The sequence below is a fragment of the Meira miltonrushii genome (assembly GCF_003144205.1).
Source record: "Meira miltonrushii strain MCA 3882 unplaced genomic scaffold FA14scaffold_1, whole genome shotgun sequence".
In the NCBI taxonomy this organism is placed as follows: Eukaryota; Fungi; Basidiomycota; class Exobasidiomycetes; order Exobasidiales; family Brachybasidiaceae; genus Meira; species Meira miltonrushii.
The window spans coordinates 2038791-2065285 of NW_020289943.1; the positions used below are offsets into that span (position 1 = coordinate 2038791).

The following is a 26495-nucleotide window of genomic DNA, read 5'->3' on the forward strand; positions in this document are numbered from 1 at the left end:
GTTCTTTCGGCTTCCCGGCAATTGATGCTTGGCAGCCTTATGAGATATCACGCTTCTTTGACGTTTGCACAATGGCTTGCTTGATAGCTTGGATTTATCTGCACAATCTGCAGCCGTAATCCTCAGTTCTTTCTGCTGACTATCCGATGGTTTTGAGATATCCCGCTTTGCTGGCTTTCAAACGAATACTTTTTGACCAATCATCTGCAGCTACTATTCATGAGTCTTACTAACCATCCGATGGATCTAAGATATCCCGCTTTTCCGGCTTCTCGGTAAGTTCTTTCGTTGCAGCTTAGATAAGGTTGCTGCACCCTGCTCTCTTGTCCGTGCGTTGAGACCTCTGCTGCACCATTCTGCTCTGCAGGTATGAGTGAAGGAGTTAAACCTTTGGATGGTGAAAGTTTTGTGTATGCACCTATCGTTATTGACATGGCCAGTCAAATGACCCATCGATTCATGTGCAACGGGAGCAGCAGGTATGATATGACATGCTTTTTTTTAATGGGCTATTCAAATTCAAGTCTTTTCTCATCATGGTCATCCAAAAGGATAAGTAATCAAGTTGGCTGACAATGGATGTATGCTACCCTACGCACGCACGCACGCCTACGTATACTCCATATTAGCGTGACTTTATGCAAGAAGAAAGTCACTAAAAAGATTAAATGTTCTGCTTGACTCTTTCCTTCATCATTGGACTCACGCAGGAGTGCAAAAGTGATGGACATGAGCATGCTAATGGCAATACTTGCGGGCACAACAACTATACAGACTCTCAAATCAGTTCTCGGCGGAACTGTTTCACTATACAAAGCTACAACTCATTATCACCACCTGTAAAGCGGGACGTTGCTGCAGAGTTTTCAATAGATAAGAGAGCCGAGTACAGTAAGTACATCGAAGAAATCAGGACAGAAGTTGCCGAAACGCTAGAAAAGCGGGATATCTCAGAACCATCGGATGGTTAGTAAGAATTATAGATTATAATTGCAGATGATTTGTCAATAAGGTGTTTGTTTCAAAACCAGAAAGGCAGGATCTTTCATTCCTATCGGATGGTTAGTAAGAATTATAGTTACAGCTGTAGATAGTTGGTTAAGAAGTTTTTGTTTGAGATCCAGAAAAGCGGAATACCTCAGATCTATCAGACGGTTAGTAAATTTATGAATAGCAGCTACAGATGACTTATCGAAAAAGTATTCGTTTAAAAGATAGAAAAGCGGGATATCTCAGATCCATCGAATAGTTAGTAAGAGTTATATATTATACTTATTAAGGCTGCTAAGCATCAATTACTAGGAAGCTAAAAGAGCGGGATATCTTGATTAATTATATATTATTATATATTAAAATTTAAGAAATTATAAAACTCTTTTAATATAAGAATTTTATAAAGTATAATTTATAATATTTCTTATTAATTATAATAACTTATTAGAAAAAATTAGATTATATTTATTTATAAGATATTATAATTAATTATTATAATTAAATATTTATATTTAAAAATATTAATAATTATTAGATTTTTTTTAGATATATAATAGATAAAAATATATTTTTTAATTAAATTTATATAGATTTTAATTATATATAATTATATAATTAAATTAAAAAATTTTATTTATTAATATTTAAATTATCAAATAAAACTTTTAATAAAATTTTTATAATATTATTTATTTTTTTATATATTTATATTATTTATTAATATATTAATAAATTTTAATATATATATAAGATTATTATAATAGAAAAAAAAGAAAATTAAAAATTATAAAAAATATAAAAAGTTTAAATAAATATTTTTATAAATAATTAAATAATTATATTAAAAAAACTTATTTTTTTATTTATATTATATCTTTTTATAAAAGTTTTATTTAGTATTTTATAATTATATTATAGATTCTTATATTAATTTATTATTCTATAATAAATCTTAAATAAACTTTTATTAAATATTTTAAATAAAAACTTATTCATTAAAATATTTATTATTTTTTATATTTATCTAATTGTAATAACGATTAAGAAGAGGAAATAAGGTCAAGGCGGACTGCTCCGCTGATTCTATTGATGAACTCTGTGCAGCAACTTATGTTGAGTCCTTCACATCCTCTTTCTGCACTTCCTCTTTCTCAAGGCTCTCAGCCTAGATCCATTCACCGTTCCTCTTCTTCTCTAAAGTCTGCCAATATTTACTTGTAAGAGCCCGATGAATGCGAGTGTAGAGACATCATAAATGAAGAAACTTTGCATCAAATCGGTCATCTTTCCATAAAGTTGAGTTTGTTCGAATCAAAGTTTGCCACGATTTACTCACTCGTTCCATTCTTGCCAACTCAAATATGTCGAGGAAAGAGAAGATTTGAGCAGATAGCTCAGCTTCTTGAATCGGTTAGCAGCAAAAGGCCACTTCTTTGGGTCGCCAAAGGTTTTTGTATTCACCATCACACTTTCAGTCGTAGCCAATCGCAAATTTTGTAAATGAGCACATTGCACCACTACTTTCAAAACGGCTTTCACTGCATCTTGAAGTTGTTTACTTGACGCATTCGGCCCACCGTGTTGATGTCGACCAGGGCACGTTTTGTCTTTTCTAATCACGATCCAGAGGTCTTTCACTTCTGATTTTGCCAAGGGCTCGAGTAATGATTCTAGTTTGCCTTGAGTATTGAATGGTAGGAAAAGTGGTAAAAAGACTTTGTCGATCTTGCCATCGCACTTTTCGAGCATGGCATTATACTTGCCTTCATGTTGAAGAGCGCAAGGATCGAGAACTTTTTCATCGAATTGATCATCTTTCCACAGGATCGGATTGGTCCGGATCACGTTTCTCCATGATTTGCTTACTCGTTCAAGCTTTGCCAACTCGAACACGTTGAAGAAAGAGAAGATTTGAGCTGATAGCTCATTGGGCAGCTTCGGTACAACATCAAACATACTGCTCGTCATATGGGGAGCAATGTGAAGACAATCACGAGCTTGTAAGGAGCAGATCGTAAATGACGAAGTGAAGATGGTAATGATGAGCAAGAATTACGGTTTGTTGGCCGCTCGAGGGAAGAAGATGAAATGCGGGCGCATTTTTCTCAGGCATGAAAGGAAGTGCAATTAATTCTTTCGCCAATGGCGTACTCAGCAGATTCAATGCGAGAAAACTCCAGATGAAGCGGAGGTTAAATCAATCCTCCTTTGTCCGGTGAAGAGAGGGCTAATTAATCCGGCCGTCCGAAGCCTCATGAAACTTTTGGGGTTCCCAGGCCACTAATCTTGGCGGATGCATACATTTTGTTTCAGCCATAAGGGTGGAAAGAGCGTTCCATTATCGGACCGTGCCATCGATGTTCCGGCCTTTCGTCTCGTTCAATCTCTCTCATCTCTCCCTCTCTCTTCTCATGCACATTCTGAACACCACTGTTCTGTTGTCAAAATTGTATTATTTTATATGATTGAAGATTCTCTACATCAGCATAACTTCCTCTTTATTTTATTCGTCTCGACAAATTCAACGAGCAGAAGGCGCAGGTGGACCACCACCCGTTCCACCTTCTCCAGATCCGTTATTACGGTCTGTATTTCCATGAATGCCGGTAATATCTTGTTTATTATCTGGTTCATCATCATCATCCATTGCAAGAGCACGTTGAATGGCAGCTTGATCTTCAGGACTGATATCACTTCCACTTGGTGCACGTGGATCGGCAGCAGGTACGATACTAGTTGACGGTGGTTGTTGATTTGCATCACCTGCATCACCAGTCTCAGTCTTGATAGGCTCAAACGGCTCTGTATGACGTCGATCGATCAAAAGCAGAATACCTCCGTGAACACCAATGCTTGAGTTCGACAAACTTCGTGCTTCTTGTGCAGTGGGTCCCGCAGCTTGGGCTTGTGCATTTGCATTGCTTTGGGGTGCGACAGCAGGCGCTGATGGTGGATTGGATCCCTTTGTACCATGTACAGGTGTTGCACGTCCGCTTGCTCCAGGAGCAGGAGATGCGCTACCAAAGATGGAAAGCTTGCCCTTGTTGGGTGCTACTGTGCTGGTGTTGAATACATCGTGCAACTTTGTGCCTGCATGGAGAGGTCGAATGGGTGTATAACGACAATCAGGCGGGAAGCTGACATAGTTGAGCTGGAATGGAGTGATACGCGAGTAATTTGGAATCAAAGAGAAAGAGGGTTCAGCCTTGCGTTCTCTTTTTGTCTTCTTTGGCGCTCCTGTCGCTGTATCATCGTCCTTGTTTGTCGATGTCGCGGTAATATCTTCAGCCGAATCATCTTTCTTTTGAGGTACTTGATCGTCTACGTCCATTCCATCTCCTCTTTCTTCCTTTGCCTTTTCACGCTCTTTGTTACGTTGACGTGCTTGCGATTTAGCCGTCGTACTTAGCACAGCCGTTTCCACTTTTTCAACCTTTTTCTCACTTTCCTTCTTTGCTGTAACAGGATAGTTGAATAGGCTTGGTCTTGCATTAGAACGGAAGTCAAACTTGGGAATACGCAATTCCCGGTCTAGACCAATAATCGAAGTAGGTGTGAAGGCAAGACTGATGAAATGTCCCAAGGGGAACCAATACCAGAATTGGGTGAACATCATCATTCCAACGATTGCGATCATATTGTTGCTTCCGCCCTTGTTTGCAAGACTGATTGTGACATTGCGACCTCCAGAGTCCAGGATACCTTGTGCGAGTGCGGCACCGAATTTGGCCAAAGCATCTTCATGCTTGTCGGTCAAGATCTTCTCGAATGCATTACGAACAGAAACAACGCCAGGATTGAGTGTCTCATTTTGTTGGATCATAATCATTGCCAAAGCAATGCAAGCTCCTTGACGGACAAAGTCCACAGGGTCCTTCAACATTGGTTGTAATAGATCAACGGCGTCATCTAGACCAGTGCTTGCACAGGCGATACCAAGGGCCAATGTGGACCCATATCGGACGTGTGGATTGTAACTTTGACTGAGAAGTTCGACAATGCGTGGAACTTGGGTAGGGTTACGGTATAACAAGAATCCCAAACTTGTAACAGCTGCTCTTCGTACGTCATCATTGACGTCTGAGACTGCAACATGCAGCAAGCGGCGGATTGCCTTGTTGTTTCCCGTTCCCGCATATGCCAATGCAATAGTGTGAATACCACCGTATCGTAGAATGGCATCCTTTTCAGCCATAAGAGTATCGATCATGCCATCTGCCTGTTCTTCCTTTCCGTAGAAGAGAAGTGCCAACCCGATTGCTAAACCACGAATAATCTTCTCGTGCTGTGTTTCATGTGCGTACGTTAGCATATCCTCAACAGCACGCTCAGATCCTGTTCCAAGCATGATCAAACCCATTGCATACCCAGCAGCTTCACCTGCGACGGCTGAATCGGTATAGAGAATGTTACGCAACTCCTCGTAAACCTCTTCATTTCCGCTAGCCATTCCAGCAGCACCAAGACCCAAAGCAGCACCATGCTGAACAATCTCAGCTGCGTTGCTCTTGAGTGTGCTTTTGAGCAAGTCCATAACTTCAGTGCCGTGGTGGGCATGAATCAAACCTAGTGCATACAGACTTCCACCTTCCGAGTACACACTACTTGATACTCCATCGTGAGGCAGATAAGGTCGCAGAATACTGATACCCTCCTTTAGGTTACCTTTGTTGATCACACCCAAAGCTGCTGTTGCGGTGAATTTGCTCCAATTGCTTGCTTTTGCCAACCAGTCCAAATTCTCGCGCAGGAACTTGTCACTTGTGGTTCCAGCATTCATGAAAGCGTTTGCGAATGTGAGTGCGTTGTGGTAGATACTGCTACGTGCATCCAATGAATCCTTTGTTGCCTTCAGGATGGTCAGGTCGGTGTTATTAGCGCCTTGCAAGAAGTCAAGGTAAAGTTGAATGGATTCTTCACCCAACAAGATTGACCGGATACGAGCAATGCACGTAGAAACTGTACTGCCTTCACCATTTGCATCTCCGTTCATATCTACATCTTCGCCAGAGCTGACACCTGCTGCCTTGCCGGTAAGTGTTGCTGCTCTATCTGCCAAATCCTTTCTGACGGCTTCAAGGAATTCTTGTGTGGCACTTTCAGCTAGATCGAAAGCGGTTTGATAAGCGATCAAAAGTGGATCTCTGTCAGTGTTTGCACTTGATGAGGCACTGTTGTGGGCTTTATCAACAAGGTCGTAGAAGAGTTCTGATGCAGCAGAGGGCGTGTTCAGATAAACGTAGCATTGAGAGATACTGAAGTAGTCGGGCGTAGGCAAAGCTTTGAACATCTTGACGAGTAAATGCAAGACTTGATTGCGGACTTCTAGATTTTGAACCACTCCCATGACAGCCTCTAGAACATAAATGAGAATGCTATGTTCCTTACTGACGCTGAATATTTGTTCGATAACGTCTAGCCTGCGAGTTTCCAAAGCGATACCTAAAGCTTGCTTGTAATCCCGATCGGCAATGCATCTTGCAAACATTTGTTCGACGATTCCTGCTAATCTTGGGTCGGCTTTCGAAGAAGTTCCATCTTCTGATGTGACTTGGATATACTGATCGATAGCTTTCGAAATGACAGTGTCTGTATATTCATCCTTCTTGTCCACATCAAACAATTTTCCAGCACCCAAAGCAAAGTTTAAAGCTTCATTTTCTTCACCTAAATGAAAGAAAACTTTACTTGCTACCAAAGCGGCAAGTTGACGATCTGGAAAACTTGGATTTTCATACAAAATTTCAATTTTTGAAACGCTATCCGCAATTTCTGCCCAAAATGAATCAACCAACGTATTCAACTTTTGTAATGCGTACGATTGTAATTCCGGTTCAGGTTCGTCCAATAAAGCTACCACACCGGCAGCTGAAGTGATTGGAACCACCATTTTTTGTTGAATAGGTTATGGCAATAAGTGATGGTGGAGAAGTCGTTGCTATTAGAATGGCCAACACTGTCTTCGTAATACTCACTCAATTGCGTGTGTTTGTGCACTGTAACCGTCAGTAGTACAACCGCACGGCCTTTTTGAACGCGCGGCCATGAATATTGAGGAAGCTTTAAACAGGCAAGACACACACACACACAGAGACACACACGTGAAGCATCTTCACACGCGTTCTTCTTAACCAACACTCCACAAGCGTGAATCATTATAAAAATACAATATGCTATAAATTGCTAATCCACGATTAATTCTTCTTCACTATCACGACCACGGGTTTCGTATGGCAATGAGATTTGAAGCCAAACCGTAACGGCAAGAAGACCAAACCCTAAATAAAGCGGTAAATTGACGTTAATTTGAAGTAACAATCCTGCCACAACAGGAGCTAAAATACCTGCTAATCTACTCAAAGCACTTGCTGTTCCACTTGCGGTACCCCGTAAACTTGTCTTGAACACTTCTGGCGAATAGCTATAGATGACAGCATAAGAAATAGAAGCGAATAAGCTTATACTGCAAGAAGAAAGAATCACAAAGAACGTCATCCTTGCCATCGCGAATGCCAAAAGAGAAAGCGCAAGGAAGAAAGTAGACAGTGCCATAGACTTAATCCTTCCTAATGGCGTTTCGATCAGGTAAGCTCCTAGTAGTGAACCCGGTAGAGACGCAAGGGAATACAACAGGAACTCCTTCATCACGGCTTGCATCGCTCTTTGTCGACTGATGGGATCGGTAACATCCACGATCTCCTCTTTTCCTCCTGTGCGACTCTCAAGGTATTTCGGCAAGAACACATTGACCATCGTATATGCCAGAGTAAAAATTGTCCAGATTGACCACACTAGGATGGTCGTCTTTCGCCAATAAGGTGAAAATAAATCTGTATAACGCGATGCACTTTCTGCCACAGATGGACGCCAAGATTCTGGTAAAAGTTGCATTGTTTTTGACCATTTCGTATGGGATTGTCTGTTTGCCTGCCATTCGCTATCATGTGAATGTTCATGACCGCCAAAGCTGTGCCTTCTCTGTTGTGTTTCCGCATCTTCATCTTCTTCTGCATTTGCCATCAAACCTTCTCTCTCCTGGTCCTGTCCGTTAGACCATTCCAAAGAGTTGCGTGCTTGTTGCAATGTATTGTTGCCACGACCGTTTTCAGAGTCGGGTATGAATGTACTGCGCGTTCGACCGGGACGGGATGACGTACGTTGCGGTTCGTTTCGATCACTTACATCGCTCAATCTTACTCTCTTTGGATCTCCGTTAAAGGCGGCAATCCTTTGCAGAACCGAACGTGCTTCTTCATGTTTTCCAGCAGAAACGAGGTATTTGGGTGATTCAAACAGGGTAAAGAACACCAATCGTGCCATAACGAAGACAACAGTTAAAGCACCCAAGCTTGCCAAAAGATATCGCCATCCTTTATTGTCATTTGTTGGACAAGGTAAAGCACCTCCGCAACTATTTGTAGGCACGATGAAAAATGCAAACAAGGAAGTCACAACACTGCCAGCTGCGAAAAATACTGAGAGTGCTGTCAAGAGGTATTGATTTCTCTTCGGAACGGCTTCTAGAAAAATTGTCCCGTCCGTTGGCATACTTCCTCCCACACCTGTGCCAAGCAAAAAGAGACACAAGCACAAAGTCGGAAAATTTGGTGCAAAAGAAGACAAAAGTCCAAAGATTGCAGTGATGAGCAAAGTCATATTGAAGGCATTCTTTCGTCCAAACATATCCGAATAAGAACCCCAAGCCAAAGCACCGATCATCATTCCGGCAAATGTACTGCTAGATACCAATCCGATCCATTGATCACGTATTTCCCATTCATCTTGAATACGTGGTAAACAAATGGCCACACCTTGCAACCACATATTATCAGCCGCCCAACCGAATCCAGATAAGATCAAGACGGCATATTGATACCTTCCCATTCCGATTGCATCAATCGTCCGATCTAGAGGTGTAGATCCAACAGCTGTCGCACGCCAAGAATGAACGTTACCTTCTCCACCTTCTCCGCCGTCATAGATTGATCCTGGTCTTCCTTCCGTTCCTGTTCCTATAGATACTTGTGATGCCAAACGCATCATCCTTGGATTACGAGCAAAGAATGGCGGTGCCTTACCCGTTGGACTGGATTGAATGTCACCTCTCGTTCCAATCCCACGTTTAAGTCTGTCCGTTCCTGTTTTGGTATACACATCATTCTCATCCGCCCAACTTCGAGAAGTTGCTTGTTGAGATGCAGTCGAATCACGCTTCGATTGTGCTGATGTAGACGTATATGATTTATCGAATACATCGGATATTCTTCGAGTCATTGGCTCTCGCTCTTCTGCCGTTCCGATATGTCTGCTCATCTTGTCTGTATCTTTGTCAATGTACTCTTCGTCTTGATTTAGAGCATCAAAGTATTCACTTTGACTTTGATTGAACGACTGCGAAGAAGATGCTGCTGCTGCATTTAATGGATGATGATCTTGAGCGTCGATCCTGCCTTTCCCTGTGCCGCTGGTGGTGGAATTGAGTGCGTCACTTTCGGATCGGATGTGTTCCCTGTCGTCGTTTTGACCCCAAGCATTCATTACCCATGAGTGTATGATTTAAGAGTTGAGCAACTGTTCCGATCTTTTTTTAACCCTTTAACTTTGCATGGCAACCACACAAACCATTCACCGATGTATATAGTCTAATCGAATGATAGCAGGGAGGACAATTTATGCGCTAGAAGTTTTAAATTCGAGGCAGCTCAACAAGAACAACAGCAGATGGCTCAGATCTCGGCGATTACGGGCCCCCAACCCTGCAAGCCATTGTAACGCGTATGGAAGTTAGTGAATAAGCCAATCAATTATGCAAACACTATACAACAACAAACATATATGACTCAGTACTTTTCCTTTTGTTCATTAATCAGAATCTCTTCTCCTCCTTCTTCCTCATGAGATTGTGATTGTGAGGTGATATACTCCTGCAATTCTGCCGCATCCATCAAAGGTTCATCATCCGTACCGGCCGTATCTCCATCACTTGTGTCAAATTTGCCAATCGAAGAATCAGTTGTGTCACGTTGGCGAGGTCGATGTTTCCTTTCTTTTGCAGGGCCAGACTCTGGCTGACTTTGTTCTAAAGCGGATTGAACTTGTTCGGCAGGTACATCCAGCAGGTGACCCATCTTTTCAACTTTCGTACGCAAGTATTTCTCTAGTTCTGGTCCACGTGTTAAACTGGCTCCAATCATTGTGGCTCCCGCACGTCTTTGATGATGTTCCAAATAAGAGTCTCGTGAAGAATCACTGAATGAATCGTCTTCATCATCGTAATCTTCCCCATCGCCGTCTTCGTCAGTCGTTCCAGTGGCATGCGTACTTCCTCCATCAAATTGGGACACGATACTTGAATCCAAACCTTTAGACTTTCTAGCCTTACGTCGGCTAGATTTCTTGCTTTGAGAATTCTTCAGCTTTCTTCTGGGGGGCGCATGCATTCTCCATATTCTTGGCACCATTGCAACACGTTTGTTGACCGAGATACCCTCCGCTTCTAAAGCCTCCATCTTGTCAGGATTATTTGTCAAAAGCCGACAACTGCCAACGCCCAAATCTCGTAAAATTTCTGCTGCTATATCATATTTACGTGCATCAGCCAAATGACCAAGTAAGATATTGGCTGCCACTGTATCGTGACCCATATCTTGTAGATTGTATGCCATCAATTTGTCCAGCAACCCAATACCTCTGCCTTCTTGACGCAGATATACCACCACACCTTTTGCAGGCCGAGCATCAGCATGAATCAAACGAATTGCTTCGTCCAATTGCTCACCACAATCACACCTTTGCGATCCAATCGTTTCGCCTGTATAACATTCCGAATGGATTCTGACCAAAGGTGGTTCGACGTTAGCAGCAGCAGCAGCATCGGAAGTAAGCATACCTTGCTTGCTCGCTTGTTGATTGGTTGGTCCAAGCCTTCCGACATATGCACCTCGAACGATACGTTCCATTTCTGTTTCAGTAGGTCCCCAAACTTCATCCAACGTTTTACTTCGGATAAATTGACCCGGTGCATTTGCATATCTATCGTCTGCTGCATTCTGAGCTGGATCAATCACCAATGCAAGATGCTCCTTCTGATCCCGATTATTTCGATAAAGATGACAGAAAATCTCTCCATGCGGAGTAGGTATTCTCGTTCTTGCATAACACCGGATTGTGAGCGGCGGCGGTCTGACAATAGATGAGAAAGCTGGTGTTGCAGGAACGGTTTCTGTGATTGGTGTGCTTTGGCGATTGATAGCAAGCTGTTGCTGTACTTGTGCTTGTTGATTTTGCTTTGCTTCAATCACACTCTTGCGTTGCAACAATTCATCATCAAGCTGTTGGGAGGCTAATCGGACAGCTTTCGGTCGGGCTTCTTGCTGTTTGAGCTTGTCGATCTTCTTAGAAACAGCTTTACCTTCTTCTGTAGCCGGGTTCATCGCTCCCACCTTTTGACGCTCTCTAGCTTCTTGAGCTTCTTTTTCCTTCTTCAGCCTCTCACTTCGCGGCATCTGCTTACTTTGATATGTCTGGGCTTCACCCAATTCTTCAAGGATGGATTGCGAGATCTCATTCGCACGTCTTGCTCTTTCGCCAATATCATCATCTGCATCGCAATTGGCATATGATCCTGCCCTTGGTCGTGTTCCAAGACGAGAAGATGAAGCTCTTTGTCTGGCTTCCTCCTCTTCCTCTTCTTCTCTTCTCTTCTGCGCTCTTTGACTTCTAGTCATCTGTTTGCTTTCGGTCTTTGGTCCGAAGCTATGCAAGAAATGATGTCTTGTAACATGTGGACCTGATGAAAGACTTGCTGCGAGGACGATTGGATCGATTGGAGGCCGTCGCAATGCTTGAAGAGTATCCAAAGGTCTTCTCGAAGGTCTTCTTTCGTTTAATACTCCGTTCACATGACCGGTCGAAGTGGAAGGCACATTTGTTAATGAGTCCAATACCTCTAAATCTGATGGATGTACGCTATGGTGATGATGACCGCCACCTGATGTCATAGCTGTAGACATTATTGGGGAATGACAAGAAGGTTAAAACTTCTTATCAATCTGCTTGATTGTGGAGAGCGGAAGGAAGTTAAAGCATGTCCCTTGAGACTTTCATTTCATTCGCTTACACTAGTTCCTTATTACCGATCGGCCTTACTCCGAGGCGTATGAAAAATATTACGTGTACACTCATATCAGCTCCGAAGCTGAGTACGCACGCATGAGAAGCATTCCAGGGTATATAATATATGTGATAAATAAAGCAATCATCAGACATCTTTGGCATTATAATGGTTATCACTATCATCTCGTTGTAGAGTAGGCTCATCCGATGGGATAAGGTACGCTGCTGTGTATGTATAGCCCTGCCTGGCTGTGGGCGTGAAGAAGCAACTCTTAAGAGTTCAATGCGAGAAATGTTTTGTGTGTGTGTGTCTGGTGAGATTTTGCGTCTTTGCGGCGCGTGTTTTAGACTGATGCAGTGCATTAGATTCAATAAACAATAAGATCAACAATTTGTTCGCCCTCAGTGCAGACCAACACAATTTTTCACGTCTACCATCGTCAGCATTCATTGCTGTTGGCATAGAATAAGAAGGTATCATTTACATCTTTCAACAACCAACACCTTTTGCCCATCATGGCTTCTCGTGATCTCAGTCGTCGTCAAGACGCTTACAAAGCAAAAGGTCAATTCAAACATGACGAATTACGTCGTAGAAGAGAAGAAGCTCAAGTGGAAATTCGTCGTCAAAAGCGTGATGAAAGTATGGCAAAGAGAAGAAATTTAAATATCGCTTCAACGGGCGCAATGACTGATGGTGATTCAGACGAAGATGAAGTCAGTAATGGCTTAATGGAAAAACAACTCAATGATGATATGCCACAAATGATCGCTGGAGTAATGTCTGATAACGCTGACGTTCAATTGGATTGCACGACAAAGTTCCGAAAACTTTTATCAAAAGAGAAGAATCCACCAATCGAACGTGTCATCGCTTGTGGTGTTGTTCCTCGTTTTGTTGAATTCCTTCGTAGCTCTCATAGCATGCTGCAATTCGAAGCAGCTTGGGCTTTGACAAATATCGCTTCCGGTACATCTGAACATACACAAGTCGTCATCAATGAAGGTGCAGTTCCCGTATTCATCGAATTGCTTTCGTCTCCCGTTTTGGATGTTCGTGAACAAGCTGTTTGGGCATTGGGAAACATTGCAGGTGATAGCCCCAAATGCAGAGATTATGTACTTGAACAGGGTGCCATGACTCCTTTGCTCACCTTGCTAAGCGAAAATCACAAATTGAGCATGCTGCGAAACGCAACCTGGACTTTGAGCAACTTCTGTCGTGGTAAGAACCCACAGCCTGATTGGACACAAGTCTCACCCGCATTGATGATTTTGACAAAATTGATCTACTCCATGGATGACGAAGTTTTGATCGACGCTTGCTGGGCAATCTCATACCTCTCGGATGGTGCAAATGAAAAGATTCAGGCCGTTATCGAATCTGGATTGACCCGTAGATTGGTCGATTTGCTCACTCATCCTTCTACTGCCGTCCAAACCCCTGCTTTACGGTCTGTCGGTAACATTGTCACAGGAGACGATTTGCAGACGCAAGTGATCATCAGCTCAGGCGCTCTTCCTCCTTTGCTTTCCTTGCTCTCTTCTCCTAAAGATGGTATCAAGAAAGAAGCTTGTTGGACAATTTCAAATATCACAGCCGGTAGCCCACAACAGATTCAAGCCGTGATCGATGCCAACATTATTCCACCACTCATCAACATCTTAACACACGCAGACTTCAAGACAAAGAAGGAAGCATGCTGGGCAATCTCTAATGCAACGTCAGGTGGTTTACAAGAACCTGCACAAATTCGTTACCTTGTCAGCCAAGGCTGTATCCGACCTCTTTGTGAATTGCTTAAGACTATGGACAACAAGATTATTCAAGTTGCCTTGGATGGATTAGAGAATATTCTGAAAGTTGGAGAAGAAGACAAGAACGCTGCAGGACCTGGCGCAGTCAATCAGTATGCAGCTTACATTGAAGAATGCAATGGAATGGTAACAATTCACAATTTGCAACACCATGAAAATTTGGAAATTTACAAGAAATGTTTCTTCATCATGGACAAATACTTCCCCGATGAAGAAGAAGCAGAAGAGACTGGTGTGGATGCTCCTCAAGTTAATGAAGCAGGTCAATTCAGCTTTGCATCCAATTTGGCAGCTCCAGCAGGTGGATTTAGCTTTGGCGCACCGCAAGGCAATGGATTTGGAGGTGGCAATGATGGTATGACCCAATAAGGAGATTCACACAAAAGATGTACTTCACCACCACCACTAAAAAAAGGAGTTGAAAGAAGAATGAGAGTATATATTCTCCCATATACCATGTCAAATGAAGAAAAAATATAGCTTTTATTGCCATTTGGATCTCTAAAGGCAGATTTGCACATAGACCCCTTCTCTTTCCCCCCTTCCTGTCTTTCAACTTTTATACAGATGTTCTATCTCTTTTCTTTCTCTATATCATGAATGATCACGACATAATTCACACCCTACTTTCATTTTTATGAACCAAACATTCAAGATTCCTCGTGTCACCATATACATTTCCATGCATGTACTTGATCCAAAAATTGCGTTTCAAATTAATCTTAAAGATTTTAAGTGGGTGTCAACAAGGATGTTCAACCTGAGAGATGGCCGCCCGTACAAGTACAGACACGATAACGAGTTCGACGATTAATTGTATGTATTTTGTTGCAGATGCATTTCTACTGATACATGGAGTACATCATTGTATTAAACAGATGAAGCAATTTTTAAGACCAAATATATGGCAAGAGAGTAGTTTATCTTTAGTTCGGTAGGTATTAATTTGGGAGTGATTCACACACACACACACATTTTATTGTACACCTTTTGCAAATCCGTTTCGATAGTTCATATACGCTGGTCTTGTAGAAGCATTATCTTTTGTTCGATTCGATCTTCGGGTTTCAACATTATCTTTCCAACCTCCAGTCAAATCGTGAGATCGTTTTTGCATGCCAGGTTGTATGTAATTACGAAATCTTGTGAATTGATGCCGTAGAGCATGTTCGCGTGTTCCTTTTGATCGAAGCCATAACATCAACGTATCAATGTCTTCTGATTCAGTATAGACAGCCCATTGATCTGCGCCTAGGATACCCTCTTCGGAATAATCTTCTTTTCTTCTTTGCTCTAAGATTTCTTTACCAGGTGCAAATTCATCAATGAGAATCGTCCATTCTTCTTCTGATGGACCTTGAACAAATAGTCTACCTGTGCTGTACTGAATTTGACCTTGTGGCCCAACAAGACTTGCCGCTCCAACACCATCGAACCACCAATATTTGTCCATGAAACGATCTCTGCCCAAAGGATGAAGTCTTGGCGCTTGACTGTGTTGACGGAATTCTCGTTCAATTGCCTCTTCGCGTTTGATGATCCGAGCTTCTTCATCGTCCATTCTTTTTCGCTCAACTGCAATTTGCTTGTTTTCCAATTGACGAATTCGGTATTCTTCACGTTCTTGACGTTGGCGTGCCAATCTGTCAGCTTCTTCGGCTTCCCTTTGAATGGCTTTGATGCGCATAGCTTCTTGTCTAGAGCCAAAGTTGCGTCTATATTTGCGGTCTTCAGGATCAACTGTCCCGCTAGAATCGTAGTCGTCTTCCGAATTGGGTACTCCGGTCGAAGCCAATTCGTCATCTTCACCTGCCGACTCTTCTTCTTCTTTAGCAATCTTTCTTCCTTTTTTGCCATTCGATGTTTTATTCGCACCATTGAGCTTCTGACCCTTTTTGCCATTCACTTGCGGTTTGCTTTCATCAGAATCCTCTTCTTCCGCTTCTTCTTCTTCCTCTTCGTCGCCTTCTTCGCCTTCTTCGCCATCTGCACCTTCCTCTTCTTCATCAGACTCTTTCTTGGTACTCTCCTCGTGCGCAGCTCGGTCCTCGGCAAGTTTTCGTCGTGCTCGTCCAAGCTCGACACGTTCTTTGCGTAATTCGGTCAATTGGGCTTCACATTCGTCAAAGAATCGTTTGATTCCGCGAGTCAAAACTGCTTGTTCACATAAAAACTCCAGCATGACAATCTTGTCTCCCAGCGAGAGGGTGACATATCTTTGAACGGGCGTTTGGTATATGTCATTCACCGGTACAGAAGGCTCCTCCTTTTCTTCTTTACCCTCTTCTTTCTTGACGTTACCGTTTGAGAAACTTCCAACGCCTGTCAAGTGCGATAAGATTGCCAATCCACGAGGAAATGTTTCTGGATTCGAACGTTTGGCAAGGATACCGCACAAGCTGTATTCCCATCCTGCTCTGAAATTCTCCGAGCGTAGGAGTTTTGTTTCCCATCCTCTTCCTAGCTTTCGTCCGGCAGCATATACTTCTTCGCCCTGCTTCTTTTCGCCTTTCTCGCCTTCTTCATCTTCTTCTTCGCCTGAATCGATCTCTGATTCATCCGCAGCACTAGAAGCTTTACTGTCTAATTCGTCCAGTTCATCTTCTTCCTCATCGTCATCTGCGATTTGCTCGGCCTCTTCGTCTTCTTCGCTTTCGTTGTTTTCTTCATCAAATTCATCTTCTTCATCACCGCTTGCATCTTTGGCAACAGCTTTGATCGTTGGAACTTTTTGATTGGTGAAATCGCGTACGATTATGTTTAACAAAGCAGCGTGTACCTCACCGACAAGATGACAAGGAGGGTCATAACTTGAATGTTTGAGCGCAGATTCGAGATCGTCCAAATGAAAAGGGGAGAGCAGAAGAGCTTTCGCGCATCCTTGTAGGAACACATAGCTGTTCATCATTGGCTCGAAAAGATCTTTGCCAGCAGGAAGCAGGCTTGTGCTAGGAACCGGTCGCAGATTTCTGCGAGTAATGTGATCCCCATTTTCGCTCTTTACCACTTCCTCATCATTCAATGGCTCTAATAGCAGATCTTCGATCGGATATTTGATCATCTTCTTCCGCCTCTCTTCTGCTTTTCTTCTTTCTTCCTCCTCCTTACGCTCAGCTTCCTCTTTAGCAGCCTCAGCTTTGTTCTTACGAGGTTTCTTGTTGACCGTACCATCAGCATTTTCTTCTTCAAGATACTTTCTGCGCTTACTTAGCTTTCCTTCTTTGATCAATCGATTCTTTTCTTCAATATCTTCCGATGCTTGTTGTGGTATTCCATACTTTTCTGCCAAAATTGGTTTGACAACCCAAGGAGAACCAATACTAGGATCACGAATTACACAATCTTTCAAGTATTTGCGTAACATCGTTTTCGAGAACGTGGATCGGTCTCGCGTGAGTGTGTCGGCTCTTCTCTCCATCAGCGCCATAGAGAAGTCGTCTTCGCCATCAGCACTTAGCAATTGCACGTTGTATAGGTAGTCATCGATTGGATGATCCTCTTTCATCACTTCATCGCTATCTCTAGTTAGGTCTGTGCCGATTCTGTGGGAGATGTCTTTTGGCTCCAATCGCACGTCCGGCCTTTGGTCTTTGCTGGGGCTTTCTTCGGGAGGGTCGGACAAGACCGAATCATTCTCTCCATTGTCCTCACTTTTAATCTTGTTCTGTAGACTTTGTTCGATTTTCATTGAAAGTGCGACTTCCTCTTCCCTTCTTCTGATCAAGTTTCTGCTCGGGAATACCTTTCTGACCGCAGCTGGGAATTTGTCACCATGGATATCCAAGATGACTGTTTCATCAACAAAGAATCGATCTTTGAAACGATCGAATACGAGGTCCACCAATTCATCAATCCGACCAGTCACGTAGAACTGCACACTTCTCAGAATAGGCTCTTTCAGCGGTTCGGGGAAGTTGCGATGTACCCAAGCTGATTCCTTTCGTTCCGATTTCAAAGCTTCGAAGAAAGTCAAATGAATGCGTCCTGAAAGTTCACATTGAAAGATATGTTGCTGATAGAAGGATAATCTTTGAACGTATTCTTCGTAATCCAAAAATATTTCACCCGTTTGTTGAATGTAGAACACGGCTGCTTCATCACTTCCAAGGTCATCCTTGCGAGGCGGTAAAACCAAATCGACCGGTTTACGTTTGATCAAAGGCATTGCAGTATCTGCTACGATTGCGTTTGAACCCAGCCGAGATCGAGTCGAGTATATGCGTGTGTGTTGCTATTTCTTCTTAGGTCAAACGTGACAGCATGGAGCAAGTGAGAGAGCAAATGTAAGGTAAAGTTGTGATCTGGCAAGCTTGCAGCTGGATGAGCAGGTCCGTGTGTTTAGAGAGTGAACTGTACCGCTTTCCTTGCGATACCTTTTGATGGAGAAGTCCTTCTTGGTTGACGTGATGAGAAGGTTGGAATGCCTCCACACAATCAAAAGTGAGATTGTGATGAATGATTGATGATGATGGATGGAAATGAAAACGCGTCCAAGCCATCCATTCCAATCGAATCCAGGTAAGTATGTAATGTATCCAAACAAGACAAAAGCAAGCAAGCAAGCCTCTGCCAGGAAAGGGCACAATGAGCACGAGGAAGACGCGAATTGGAAAAAAAATAGTCTCCGCCGCTTGGAAGAAGAGGAGTGTTGCATCTTTTCTCTTTTCTTACACGCAAAGTTCATCATGCATATGCATAATTAGATTGTTGCTTCAGTGTTCCTGTACACGCGTAATCTCTGGGCGCGTCCGCGTTTCAATCTAATGTATTATCGTTGGCGTATATTGTCAAAGCCTAAAACTTTCTAAAGCTCCGACGAGCGAGAGCCTATTAACAGTAATAATGTGAATACTAGGAGATGCCATAGCCTTCGTGACGATTGAATTTTTTATCATTCATAGAAATACAAACATATATGTACAAATCAAAACTTCTCTATAAAGACAATCTTAGACCCCTGTAGAAGTAGCAAGAGGAACGCTACTCGATGATGACTTGGTATCATCTCCGCATCCACAATCGTACGTCTCATCTAGCTTATCACATGGAAACTCCGGCTTCCCAAGTCTTTCGTTGACCTTGTTGTGTGCTGCACAAAGCCACAACGCTGCATTCATCCTACTTGCAGTTTGTGGTGGTAGCTCTTTGAGCAATTGTTGAAAATGTTCAGCACATTCACCGCAAGGATACAAACGCGAAAAGTCGTTCATGAATCGTAGAAGTGTTTCTCTGTCTGATTGTGTTGGCTTTTCGGGAAATCGTAATGTCATTGTATGCAGGAAACGCCATGTTGCCCTTCCAAGCTCAGCTCTATGAGTAAAAAGAGGGGATGTCAGAGGGTGTACTTCAGGGGAATGATTAAAGAGAAAACAACTGTCACTCACTTTGCTGTAGCATTTGTCATTTTTGGCATGATTGCACCTTGAGATACGATAGGTTGTGCTGCTTGAGCAGAGAGTGCCGCTTTTGCCTTTTCTGCTTCTGATTCTGCTTGTTTGCTACCCAATCCTAGTCCATGCCACACATTACTGAACTTCCATGCCTGTGCGATTTCTGGGTCTAAAGCAGGAGGAGGTCCATGCCCTTGCGATCCTTGTACTTTGTTCTGTTCTGATAGTTGTTTCCAATCTTTATCATTCTCTTTGTAGGAATGTGTTTGCATTAACGAGTAGTCCTTTAGAATGCTGTAGTCTTGATGCTGTCTCGAAAGATAAAAGAGCGAAGGTAGCAGTAGCACCATTGAGGCCAGCAAGAACAATTGCACGTATCTCCCAATCATCTTGACTAATAAGGTCGACGACTAGGAGGCCAAGATGATCAGAGAATGAAGTCACTGTCTTTTGAATAAAGTGATACCGATGAAGGTGATGGACGGATGACCTCTCTTGATTTTTGAGATAAATGCTGTTCACGCATACATGTCCAGTGAATTATCCTCCTTTAGCGCTGTGTTCTGCGCTGCGCTGCGCCAATCACTGTATTAACTGCACCCAACTCCTCCTCTGTTTAAAAACAGCTTCCCGTAATAGGGAGTCTGAGTCTATTCACTCCTTGAAGAACAATGACTTCGGCAATTTATCTCTCGTTGAAGATCATCTTATCCATTCCAACGTCATTTGTTCCACGTCCGCGGTCAATCTTGTTTTTCCCAATTTCATGCTTAAACAAAAGACGGCCTCCATGGCCCGCCGGTGTACATAACACATTATGCATTCATCCACGTTTTTCTCTTTTTTCCAGGCGGGCCGCGACTGATAGCTCGCTCGGAAAAGAAGCCGCCGCTCATTGTGAGATATGCGTCTATTAACGCGACAAAAATAACATTTCTTAAATTCGAATCATTCATTACAAACGTGGAGGATATTGAATGGGTGAAGTAACATTCACTTCTACCATTCATATACAAAATAGACACCATCATCATACGACAATACCTCAAGAGAGAAAGCTATAACCATTCTTATAGCATTACGAATTCAACACTTTCATCCTTTCTCCACAATCTCAAATGACAGAACCAACGCAACAGGGATAACATTTCCGCACAAATGTCACGACAAAATACATCCTTGAACGGTTCCCATGGGTCATCTTCTCGTTTGATGCAGGTAAATCCAGCATCATCTAATCTACAGAAAACATGGTCAAACGATTCATTAGCCAATATGCTCAAACCTACCGTTCTACGTAATCCGCCACCGGTAGAAATTGATCGTCCAAGAAAGCATGCAAGAAGAACTTCTTTGCCTGTTCGTTCTGATCGTACAGGACCATCATCGCAAGGCAATGGAATGGACGGAGCTAGAAGGCATTCGATCGAGAGAAAAAGATTTCGAGATTCCGTTCAATCGTCCGGAAAACTTCACCTGCAGAACGGGAATGATCATAGCTTCAAGTCGCGCAGAGAATCAGCACCGGGTTCTTCTAGGCCTACAGTCCGAAGAGGGAGAAGTGGACATGAAGCCGACATGTTTTCAAGATCTAAAATGTTTGGCATAGGTGAAGAAGGAGACGATGAAGATGACGATGACGAGATAGAGGAGGTTGAGCATGCTGATACAGACGAAGTGGGGGACGATACAGCGAATTCGATAGGGAGACTATCAGCAATAGAGACCAGTACTACATATGCAGCAGGACCATCAGAATCTGGAAGGAGACGGACAATAGATGATGGAAGTAGCAGTGACGCTTCAAGCTCTGAACGGCAAGCATTCGATTGGGACGTTCCCCCTAAACGTTTAACGCCAATCACTCCGCATACAGGGTCACTGCAAGTACAACAAAGATCAGGATATTCCTATGATAGCGCAGAGAGAACGTCATCGCCTCGAAGAAGGTCCTTGCAGCTAAACTCTGCGCGAGATGGCAGCTGTCCTTCCACGCCGACAAAACGTGAGAAAGAATTGGAATCAAGCGAATATCCGGCAATGAACACTTTGGGGCTAAGCAGGATATCTCAACAAAACTTAAAAGCAACAAATGGAATTAATGGAAAAAGTGCAGAGACTGCCTGGGCAAGAGCACGTCTACGATGGCCGTCCAATGCCACCTTTGAAGGGGCTTTACTTGTGGGAGCCTGTGTGATCATGGCATACAGGCTGTACACGTATGCGGATGAAGCCACAAAGACGCACGCATGCGAAGTGATGAGCTTGGTGGTAGGAAGTATAATTTATTATCTTTTCTTGCGCAACAAGAACGAAAATGGTTCAATTTGGGCAACACATCTACGTCAATACCGTGCCTGTGGAGATGATGGTGCGATGTTGGGTCTTTTGCTTGGTCCGTTGTTAGGCGTGACTTGTCTGTTTGCTTCGTTGGAGGATAGACCTGCTCAACGTCTAGCATCTGGAGATGGATTGCCTTTCCCGCCTTGGCGTGTAGAGACTCCAGCTTTGGTCTTGGGCAACCGCACTGTACCCCATCCAACGATGACTGCATTGGCATTGTCTCGTTGTACGCTTCTAAGTTTACAAACTGCCATGTCTACGACATTATTGGTCCATCTTTTAGCGACAAAGTACATTCGCAAGCCGGAAGAGATCAGTACAAGCTCGTGGAAGCGGCTATGGAGTTGCACAAAATTCGCCTTCGTTCTTTCAGTCTCACTCACTTTGTTGAGAGAAGCATTCTCGTGGATTGGGATTAGACTATGGACCGGTCTTACGCGTGGCGAACTGTTGACAAGCACACTATTCTTCCAGAGTAATCTTTATACGGTCTCTCAATTGGGGCGAAGAAGTTTTACTTTGGGAGAGCTCTCGATCGTGGCAAGTGTAGGTGTGACATTGGCTATGGAAGCCTTGAACTTGACAACGGCAAGGCTTTTACCGGGCATGACACCATATGTGAAAACGTTTCGAAGGCCAACGCCTTTGCTTACATTCCAACTAGCACTCGTTGTGGGTACGTTTATGATCGGATTCTTACTTTCGCCCTTGCTTTACCTGTCAAGACATTTGGCACAAAAGCCCGTTCACAGATTACGATGGCCACATAAACGTGATTTGCATAGACGTTTGCTGGCCTTTTTCTTTTACCTTTTCTCTGCCCTTTACGTTGTTGGTGTTTTGGGATTGTGGGTATATTGGGTATTGGACAAACGTAATCCATGGCTTTGGACGTTCAATTTTGTCATTAGTGGACAGAGATGGTGGAGCAGACCTGTACTGATTGCGTATTGGATAGGTTTGGTAAGCATCACAGTTGTCGGTTGGCAAGCGACGGTTTTGAGTGGAAAACGATTCAGAATCAGAACGGGGGCATCAAACAACGCAAACGGGATCAGTAATTCTTCAACGAATCATCAAACCGTCAATGCAGGTCGTATTGGAGCAACGCCGGTCGGGGCACCAGGCTCATCCGCCAATGAGCCTTTGGAAGTAGGTTTCTCAAAGATGAAATCTATGGCAAGTAGTGCTTCAGGAGATCTATCAGCTGCAGCAAACCAATTGTTCCCCAAACGAGCCGCTTATCTGAGCTTGAACGCAAGGAGGAAATTCTTTCATGCTTTGGCCGTTTTGATGTTCGCGCCTGGAATCGCATTCGATCCTGCATTTATGCATTTGGCTTTCAGTTTAGCATTTTCAGTTTTTATTTTTGCTGAATATGTCCGTTATTATGCTTTATACCCTTTCGGTGCTGCTTTGCATATCTTTTTATCGGAATTTACCGATCATAAGGATAGCGGGCCGGTCATTCTTTCGCACTTTTACCTTTTAACTGGTTGTGCGGGTGGTTTATGGATCGATGGTTTGCATGGAACAAGTACAAAAGCAGGTCAAACACTATCTCAACAAATCATATCATCGAATGGAAGTAAGGCAGATGCATACGAATCCATTTGGACTACCGTGCTTGGCACATTCAATTGGTATGATCATCAATTAGGCGTTCCTTCTCTTCCGGACATCCATCTTTCCAACTGGACAAAAGGCGGAGACGTGGACATTTCGATGTTTATTGGTGTTTTGGTACTTGGCGTTGGTGATGCATTAGCAAGTATCATCGGTAGAAGATATGGTCGCGTTCGATGGCCAAACAGTGGTAAAACGTTGGAAGGCAGTGTTGCATTTATCGTAAGCATCTTTGCAAGTGCAATCTTTCTACGTTTGATAGGATGGTGTGCGCCTTTTTCATTGGTACGCTTTGGCATTGCAAGTATCATCCTTGGCTTATTTGAAGGGATTTCCAATCAAAATGATAATTTGATCTTACCGATTTATGGTGTTATTGCTCTCTCTGTCATGCAGGTTTGACAACTTTTATTATGTCTCAAAGCCTTGCCTTGCATTTTTCTTTCTTTTGCATATTGTACTTCGTATTCTTCTGGAACATTTCAAACTCATTCTGGTTGATCATGGAATTTTATACCTTTTTCATTTTAAAGTGTGCCTTATATGAATGCGGGGTAAGAGAAGATTTAGCGCTTTGTCCCCCCACTGACCGGCTTTTCCGGTGCCGTTTTAAGCCACGCGAAGACACAGACAGAATGCATGCCTGCAATTAAAGTTAAGACTTTATCCGGGGTAAACAATAAGGTCACATTTCACTTGGCACTTGATCAAGATGTGATGCTTTAAGGTTCTTAATTTGTAAATATCATCATCTCTGTTTGAGAAAGATAATGATGACAGCTATTCTGAGAGGAGGCAGGCAGAAGATATGTGGTATAAGAAGAATATCATACCTCCTGCCATCATGTTCAAGGAATACTTCTCTTGGAGGTCGAATAGCTAGTGCAGCAAGAAGCCTCCATACGTATGGACAAGAGCCAAGTCAGCGAGATGAGCAAGGTAGACTGCTCTCCCGCGTGTCAGGACCAACGAAAGAACCACTCCCCGAAGCCACTTTGGCACAATTTTGGCAAGAACGTGTAAGGAAGCACGAGGATAGACCCGCACTGATCGTTCGACATGAGCCATCAAATCATCATAACATAAGCAATACTGGAAAAGCTTCTGACGATTCGTGCATCCGATGGACATTTGGAGAAATGGACGAGCATATACGTAAACTAGTGCGAGGAATGCGATCGCTAGGTGTACGTAAAGGAGATCGGGTTGCGGTCTTGATGATGAATAGTTCTAATATGGCATCATTACAATTTGCAACGGCATTCATTGGTGCGATCTTGGTCACTTTGAATCCTTCATATACTGCCAAAGAGCTGCTACGAGCTCTCAATCATGTGGAAGCAAAGTACTTGTTCATCGTTCCTTCTTTGCGGTCATCGAATTATTTGGACAACTTACATGCTATTTTGCCCTCTTTGGCTTCTGGTAGTGGCTCTGAAGGTGACAGAACTATTCTTCAAGATGAAAGTTGTCCGACACTAGAGCACATTGTCCTAGTCGATAATCTGACTGGAAGGCCGAAAGGATGGGAATCGGAAAGTGTGCTGGGGATGCAAAAAGGATACACATTTGAATCTGCTCTAGAAAGACTCAACGGGAGAGGGATTGATTATCGCTCTTTGCTTCTATCACAAGATTCAGGAAGTGGAAGAGACAGAGTTCATAGCGAAGAAGAGGAAGGTATAAGCAGTAGGGATATAATCAATTTGCAGCTGACAAGTGGTACGACTGGAGCACCAAAAGCCGTTTCTCTTTCTTCTAGGAATTTGGTCAACAATGGAATCATGTTGGGAAACGTCATGCATTTGACAGACAAAGACATCTTGACAAATGTTCCACCCTTGTTTCACTGCTTCGGTTTGACGCTGGGCAATCTGGCTGCCTGGTCACGAGGATCGTGTATCTTGTATCCTTCAGAAGGCTTTCAACCTGTTCGTACATTGCGGGCTGCATCACAAGAGAAAGCAACTGCTATTCATGGTGTGCCGGCACACTTCATTGCCGAATTGGACATCTTGCGAAGGGTGAGAGAGGCAGAAAGGGATGGGAAATGGGATGAAGAATTAACGCAAAAGTATGGAATAGATCCTGATGAAAAGTGGGAATTTTGCCTGCGAACAGGATTCACAAGTGGATCTACAGTCCCGATTGAATTGATGCATGCACTTATGGATGATAACCTTTTAGGTGCAAAAGAACAAACAGTCGTTTATGGAATGACGGAGACCAGTCCTGTAAGCTTTGCATGTGATACGGATGCACCAGTACGATCTCGATGTGAAACGGTCGGAAGGATCGTCTCACATGCTCATGCAAAGATTGTCGATCCAGAAGATGAAAGTGGAAAAGCACTTCCGGTCGGTCAAGTTGGTGAATTGTGTACTGGAGGGTATTTGATCATGGAAGGCGGATATTGGAATGATGGGAAAAAGACAGATGAAGTATTGCAAAAGCATCCTGATGAACCCGAGATTACTTGGATGCGAACGGGCGATTTAGCGGTAATTCATGAAGATGGATACACGGAGATCAGAGTGAGTCAATGTTGACGGTAAAGCACCAATATGAAATGCTGACAAACCTTCTCTCTTTGCAGGGACGGGTGAAAGATATGATTATCAGAGGAGGTGAAAATTTGACAGCAACAAGTATTGAGAAGTGAGTTCAAATGACTATTCTCGTATAGATGCCATGTCTCTTATCAAGATATTGCCCCTACAGCTGCATTGATACACTACCCGGAGTTACCAGCTCAGCAGCAGTTGCTGTTCCTGACGAAAAGATGGGAGAAACGGTTGGTGTATTTATCAGTGTAGCAAGTCATCTTTCAGGGGATGTCGCTTCATCTTTGACACCAATCAACGTTCGTGCCCATGTCAAAAGTCAAATTTCACCGCAATGTGCGCCTGATTGGGTTTGGTTCTTGGGAAGAGAAGGTGTTGAAGAAAACATGCCGACAACGGCTTCTGGAAAGGTTCAAAAAGTAATTTTGAGGAAATGGGCAAAAGATTTAGCAGAAAGGGAAGTGGGAAGGGCGAAAAAGAAGCCGTGAAAAGGCCTTGTACGCAGTTAAAACAGTAACATATGACATTGAACAGTCAATTGCATGGCCAACCAATACAAATGGCATATCAGTCAGCCATGCCAGTCTGAGTGTTTGCTGAAGTGTGCGAAAGAGAGAAAGCGTGTGTCTAGGCGCGCGCGCAGTGT

At 43.2% G+C, this 26495-nt stretch overlaps 11 protein-coding genes across 11 annotated transcripts; 4 read left to right on the plus strand and 7 right to left on the minus strand.

Moving 5' to 3' along the window:
* Window positions 1-160: 160 nt before the first annotated feature.
* On the minus strand, window positions 161-551 carry FA14DRAFT_13068 (uncharacterized protein). Its single transcript, XM_025496916.1, has one exon. It carries the CDS (start codon window positions 432-434, stop codon window positions 201-203), a length of 234 nt encoding a protein of 77 aa, XP_025357625.1. The 5' UTR covers window positions 435-551; the 3' UTR covers window positions 161-200.
* FA14DRAFT_13072 (uncharacterized protein) lies at window positions 441-1024 on the plus strand. The gene has a single exon (XM_025496918.1). It carries the CDS (start codon window positions 669-671, stop codon window positions 969-971), a length of 303 nt encoding a protein of 100 aa, XP_025357626.1. The 5' UTR covers window positions 441-668; the 3' UTR covers window positions 972-1024.
* Window positions 1025-2015: 991 nt separating this feature from the next.
* On the minus strand, window positions 2016-3395 carry FA14DRAFT_13076 (uncharacterized protein). Its single transcript, XM_025496921.1, has one exon. It carries the CDS (start codon window positions 2959-2961, stop codon window positions 2326-2328), a length of 636 nt encoding a protein of 211 aa, XP_025357627.1. The 5' UTR covers window positions 2962-3395; the 3' UTR covers window positions 2016-2325.
* Window position 3396: 1 nt separating this feature from the next.
* Window positions 3397-7008, minus strand: FA14DRAFT_13075 (26S proteasome regulatory complex, non-ATPase subcomplex, Rpn2/Psmd1 subunit). Its single transcript, XM_025496920.1, has one exon. The coding sequence runs from the start codon at window positions 6881-6883 to the stop codon at window positions 3515-3517; it is 3369 nt and encodes a 1122-aa protein (XP_025357628.1). The 5' UTR covers window positions 6884-7008; the 3' UTR covers window positions 3397-3514.
* A 120-nt stretch (window positions 7009-7128) lies between these two features.
* On the minus strand, window positions 7129-9645 carry FA14DRAFT_159427 (MFS general substrate transporter). Its single transcript, XM_025498205.1, has one exon. The coding sequence runs from the start codon at window positions 9529-9531 to the stop codon at window positions 7177-7179; it is 2355 nt and encodes a 784-aa protein (XP_025357629.1). The 5' UTR covers window positions 9532-9645; the 3' UTR covers window positions 7129-7176.
* A 134-nt stretch (window positions 9646-9779) lies between these two features.
* On the minus strand, window positions 9780-12209 carry FA14DRAFT_159428 (uncharacterized protein). Its single transcript, XM_025498206.1, has one exon. The coding sequence runs from the start codon at window positions 12003-12005 to the stop codon at window positions 9834-9836; it is 2172 nt and encodes a 723-aa protein (XP_025357630.1). The 5' UTR covers window positions 12006-12209; the 3' UTR covers window positions 9780-9833.
* A 327-nt stretch (window positions 12210-12536) lies between these two features.
* On the plus strand, window positions 12537-14680 carry FA14DRAFT_159429 (ARM repeat-containing protein). The gene has a single exon (XM_025498207.1). The coding sequence runs from the start codon at window positions 12625-12627 to the stop codon at window positions 14293-14295; it is 1671 nt and encodes a 556-aa protein (XP_025357631.1). The 5' UTR covers window positions 12537-12624; the 3' UTR covers window positions 14296-14680.
* Window positions 14681-14730: 50 nt separating this feature from the next.
* FA14DRAFT_159430 (uncharacterized protein) lies at window positions 14731-18444 on the minus strand. The gene has a single exon (XM_025498208.1). It carries the CDS (start codon window positions 18089-18091, stop codon window positions 14903-14905), a length of 3189 nt encoding a protein of 1062 aa, XP_025357632.1. The 5' UTR covers window positions 18092-18444; the 3' UTR covers window positions 14731-14902.
* Window positions 18445-18923: 479 nt separating this feature from the next.
* On the minus strand, window positions 18924-19360 carry FA14DRAFT_115165 (uncharacterized protein; the record flags this gene model as incomplete). Its single annotated transcript, XM_025496095.1, has 2 exons — window positions 18924-19236; window positions 19311-19360. Coding segments are annotated over 2 exons (363 nt in total), but the record flags the coding sequence as incomplete, so codon positions are not given.
* Window positions 19361-20247: 887 nt separating this feature from the next.
* FA14DRAFT_13142 (uncharacterized protein) lies at window positions 20248-23817 on the plus strand. Its single transcript, XM_025496933.1, has one exon. It carries the CDS (start codon window positions 20475-20477, stop codon window positions 23685-23687), a length of 3213 nt encoding a protein of 1070 aa, XP_025357634.1. The 5' UTR covers window positions 20248-20474; the 3' UTR covers window positions 23688-23817.
* Window positions 23818-24036: 219 nt separating this feature from the next.
* Window positions 24037-26337, plus strand: FA14DRAFT_141477 (acetyl-CoA synthetase-like protein; the record flags this gene model as incomplete). The annotated part of the gene is made up of 3 exons (XM_025497137.1): window positions 24037-25819; window positions 25882-25943; window positions 26007-26337. The coding sequence occupies exons 1-3, from the start codon at window positions 24056-24058 to the stop codon at window positions 26335-26337; spliced, it is 2157 nt and encodes a 718-aa protein (XP_025357635.1). The 5' UTR covers window positions 24037-24055.
* Between the last annotated feature and the right edge of the window lie 158 nt (window positions 26338-26495).

Bases quoted from the DNA above. Each gene is read 5' to 3' on its own strand.
- FA14DRAFT_13068 (XM_025496916.1), bottom strand. From the start codon at position 434: ATGTCAATAACGATAGGTGCATACACAAAACTTTCACCATCCAAAGGT.
- FA14DRAFT_13072 (XM_025496918.1), top strand. From the start codon at position 669: ATGTTCTGCTTGACTCTTTCCTTCATCATTGGACTCACGCAGGAGTGC.
- FA14DRAFT_13076 (XM_025496921.1), bottom strand. From the start codon at position 2,961: ATGACGAGCAGTATGTTTGATGTTGTACCGAAGCTGCCCAATGAGCTA.
- FA14DRAFT_13075 (XM_025496920.1), bottom strand. From the start codon at position 6,883: ATGGTGGTTCCAATCACTTCAGCTGCCGGTGTGGTAGCTTTATTGGAC.
- FA14DRAFT_159427 (XM_025498205.1), bottom strand. From the start codon at position 9,531: ATGAATGCTTGGGGTCAAAACGACGACAGGGAACACATCCGATCCGAA.
- FA14DRAFT_159428 (XM_025498206.1), bottom strand. From the start codon at position 12,005: ATGTCTACAGCTATGACATCAGGTGGCGGTCATCATCACCATAGCGTA.
- FA14DRAFT_159429 (XM_025498207.1), top strand. From the start codon at position 12,625: ATGGCTTCTCGTGATCTCAGTCGTCGTCAAGACGCTTACAAAGCAAAA.
- FA14DRAFT_159430 (XM_025498208.1), bottom strand. From the start codon at position 18,091: ATGCCTTTGATCAAACGTAAACCGGTCGATTTGGTTTTACCGCCTCGC.
- FA14DRAFT_13142 (XM_025496933.1), top strand. From the start codon at position 20,475: ATGTCACGACAAAATACATCCTTGAACGGTTCCCATGGGTCATCTTCT.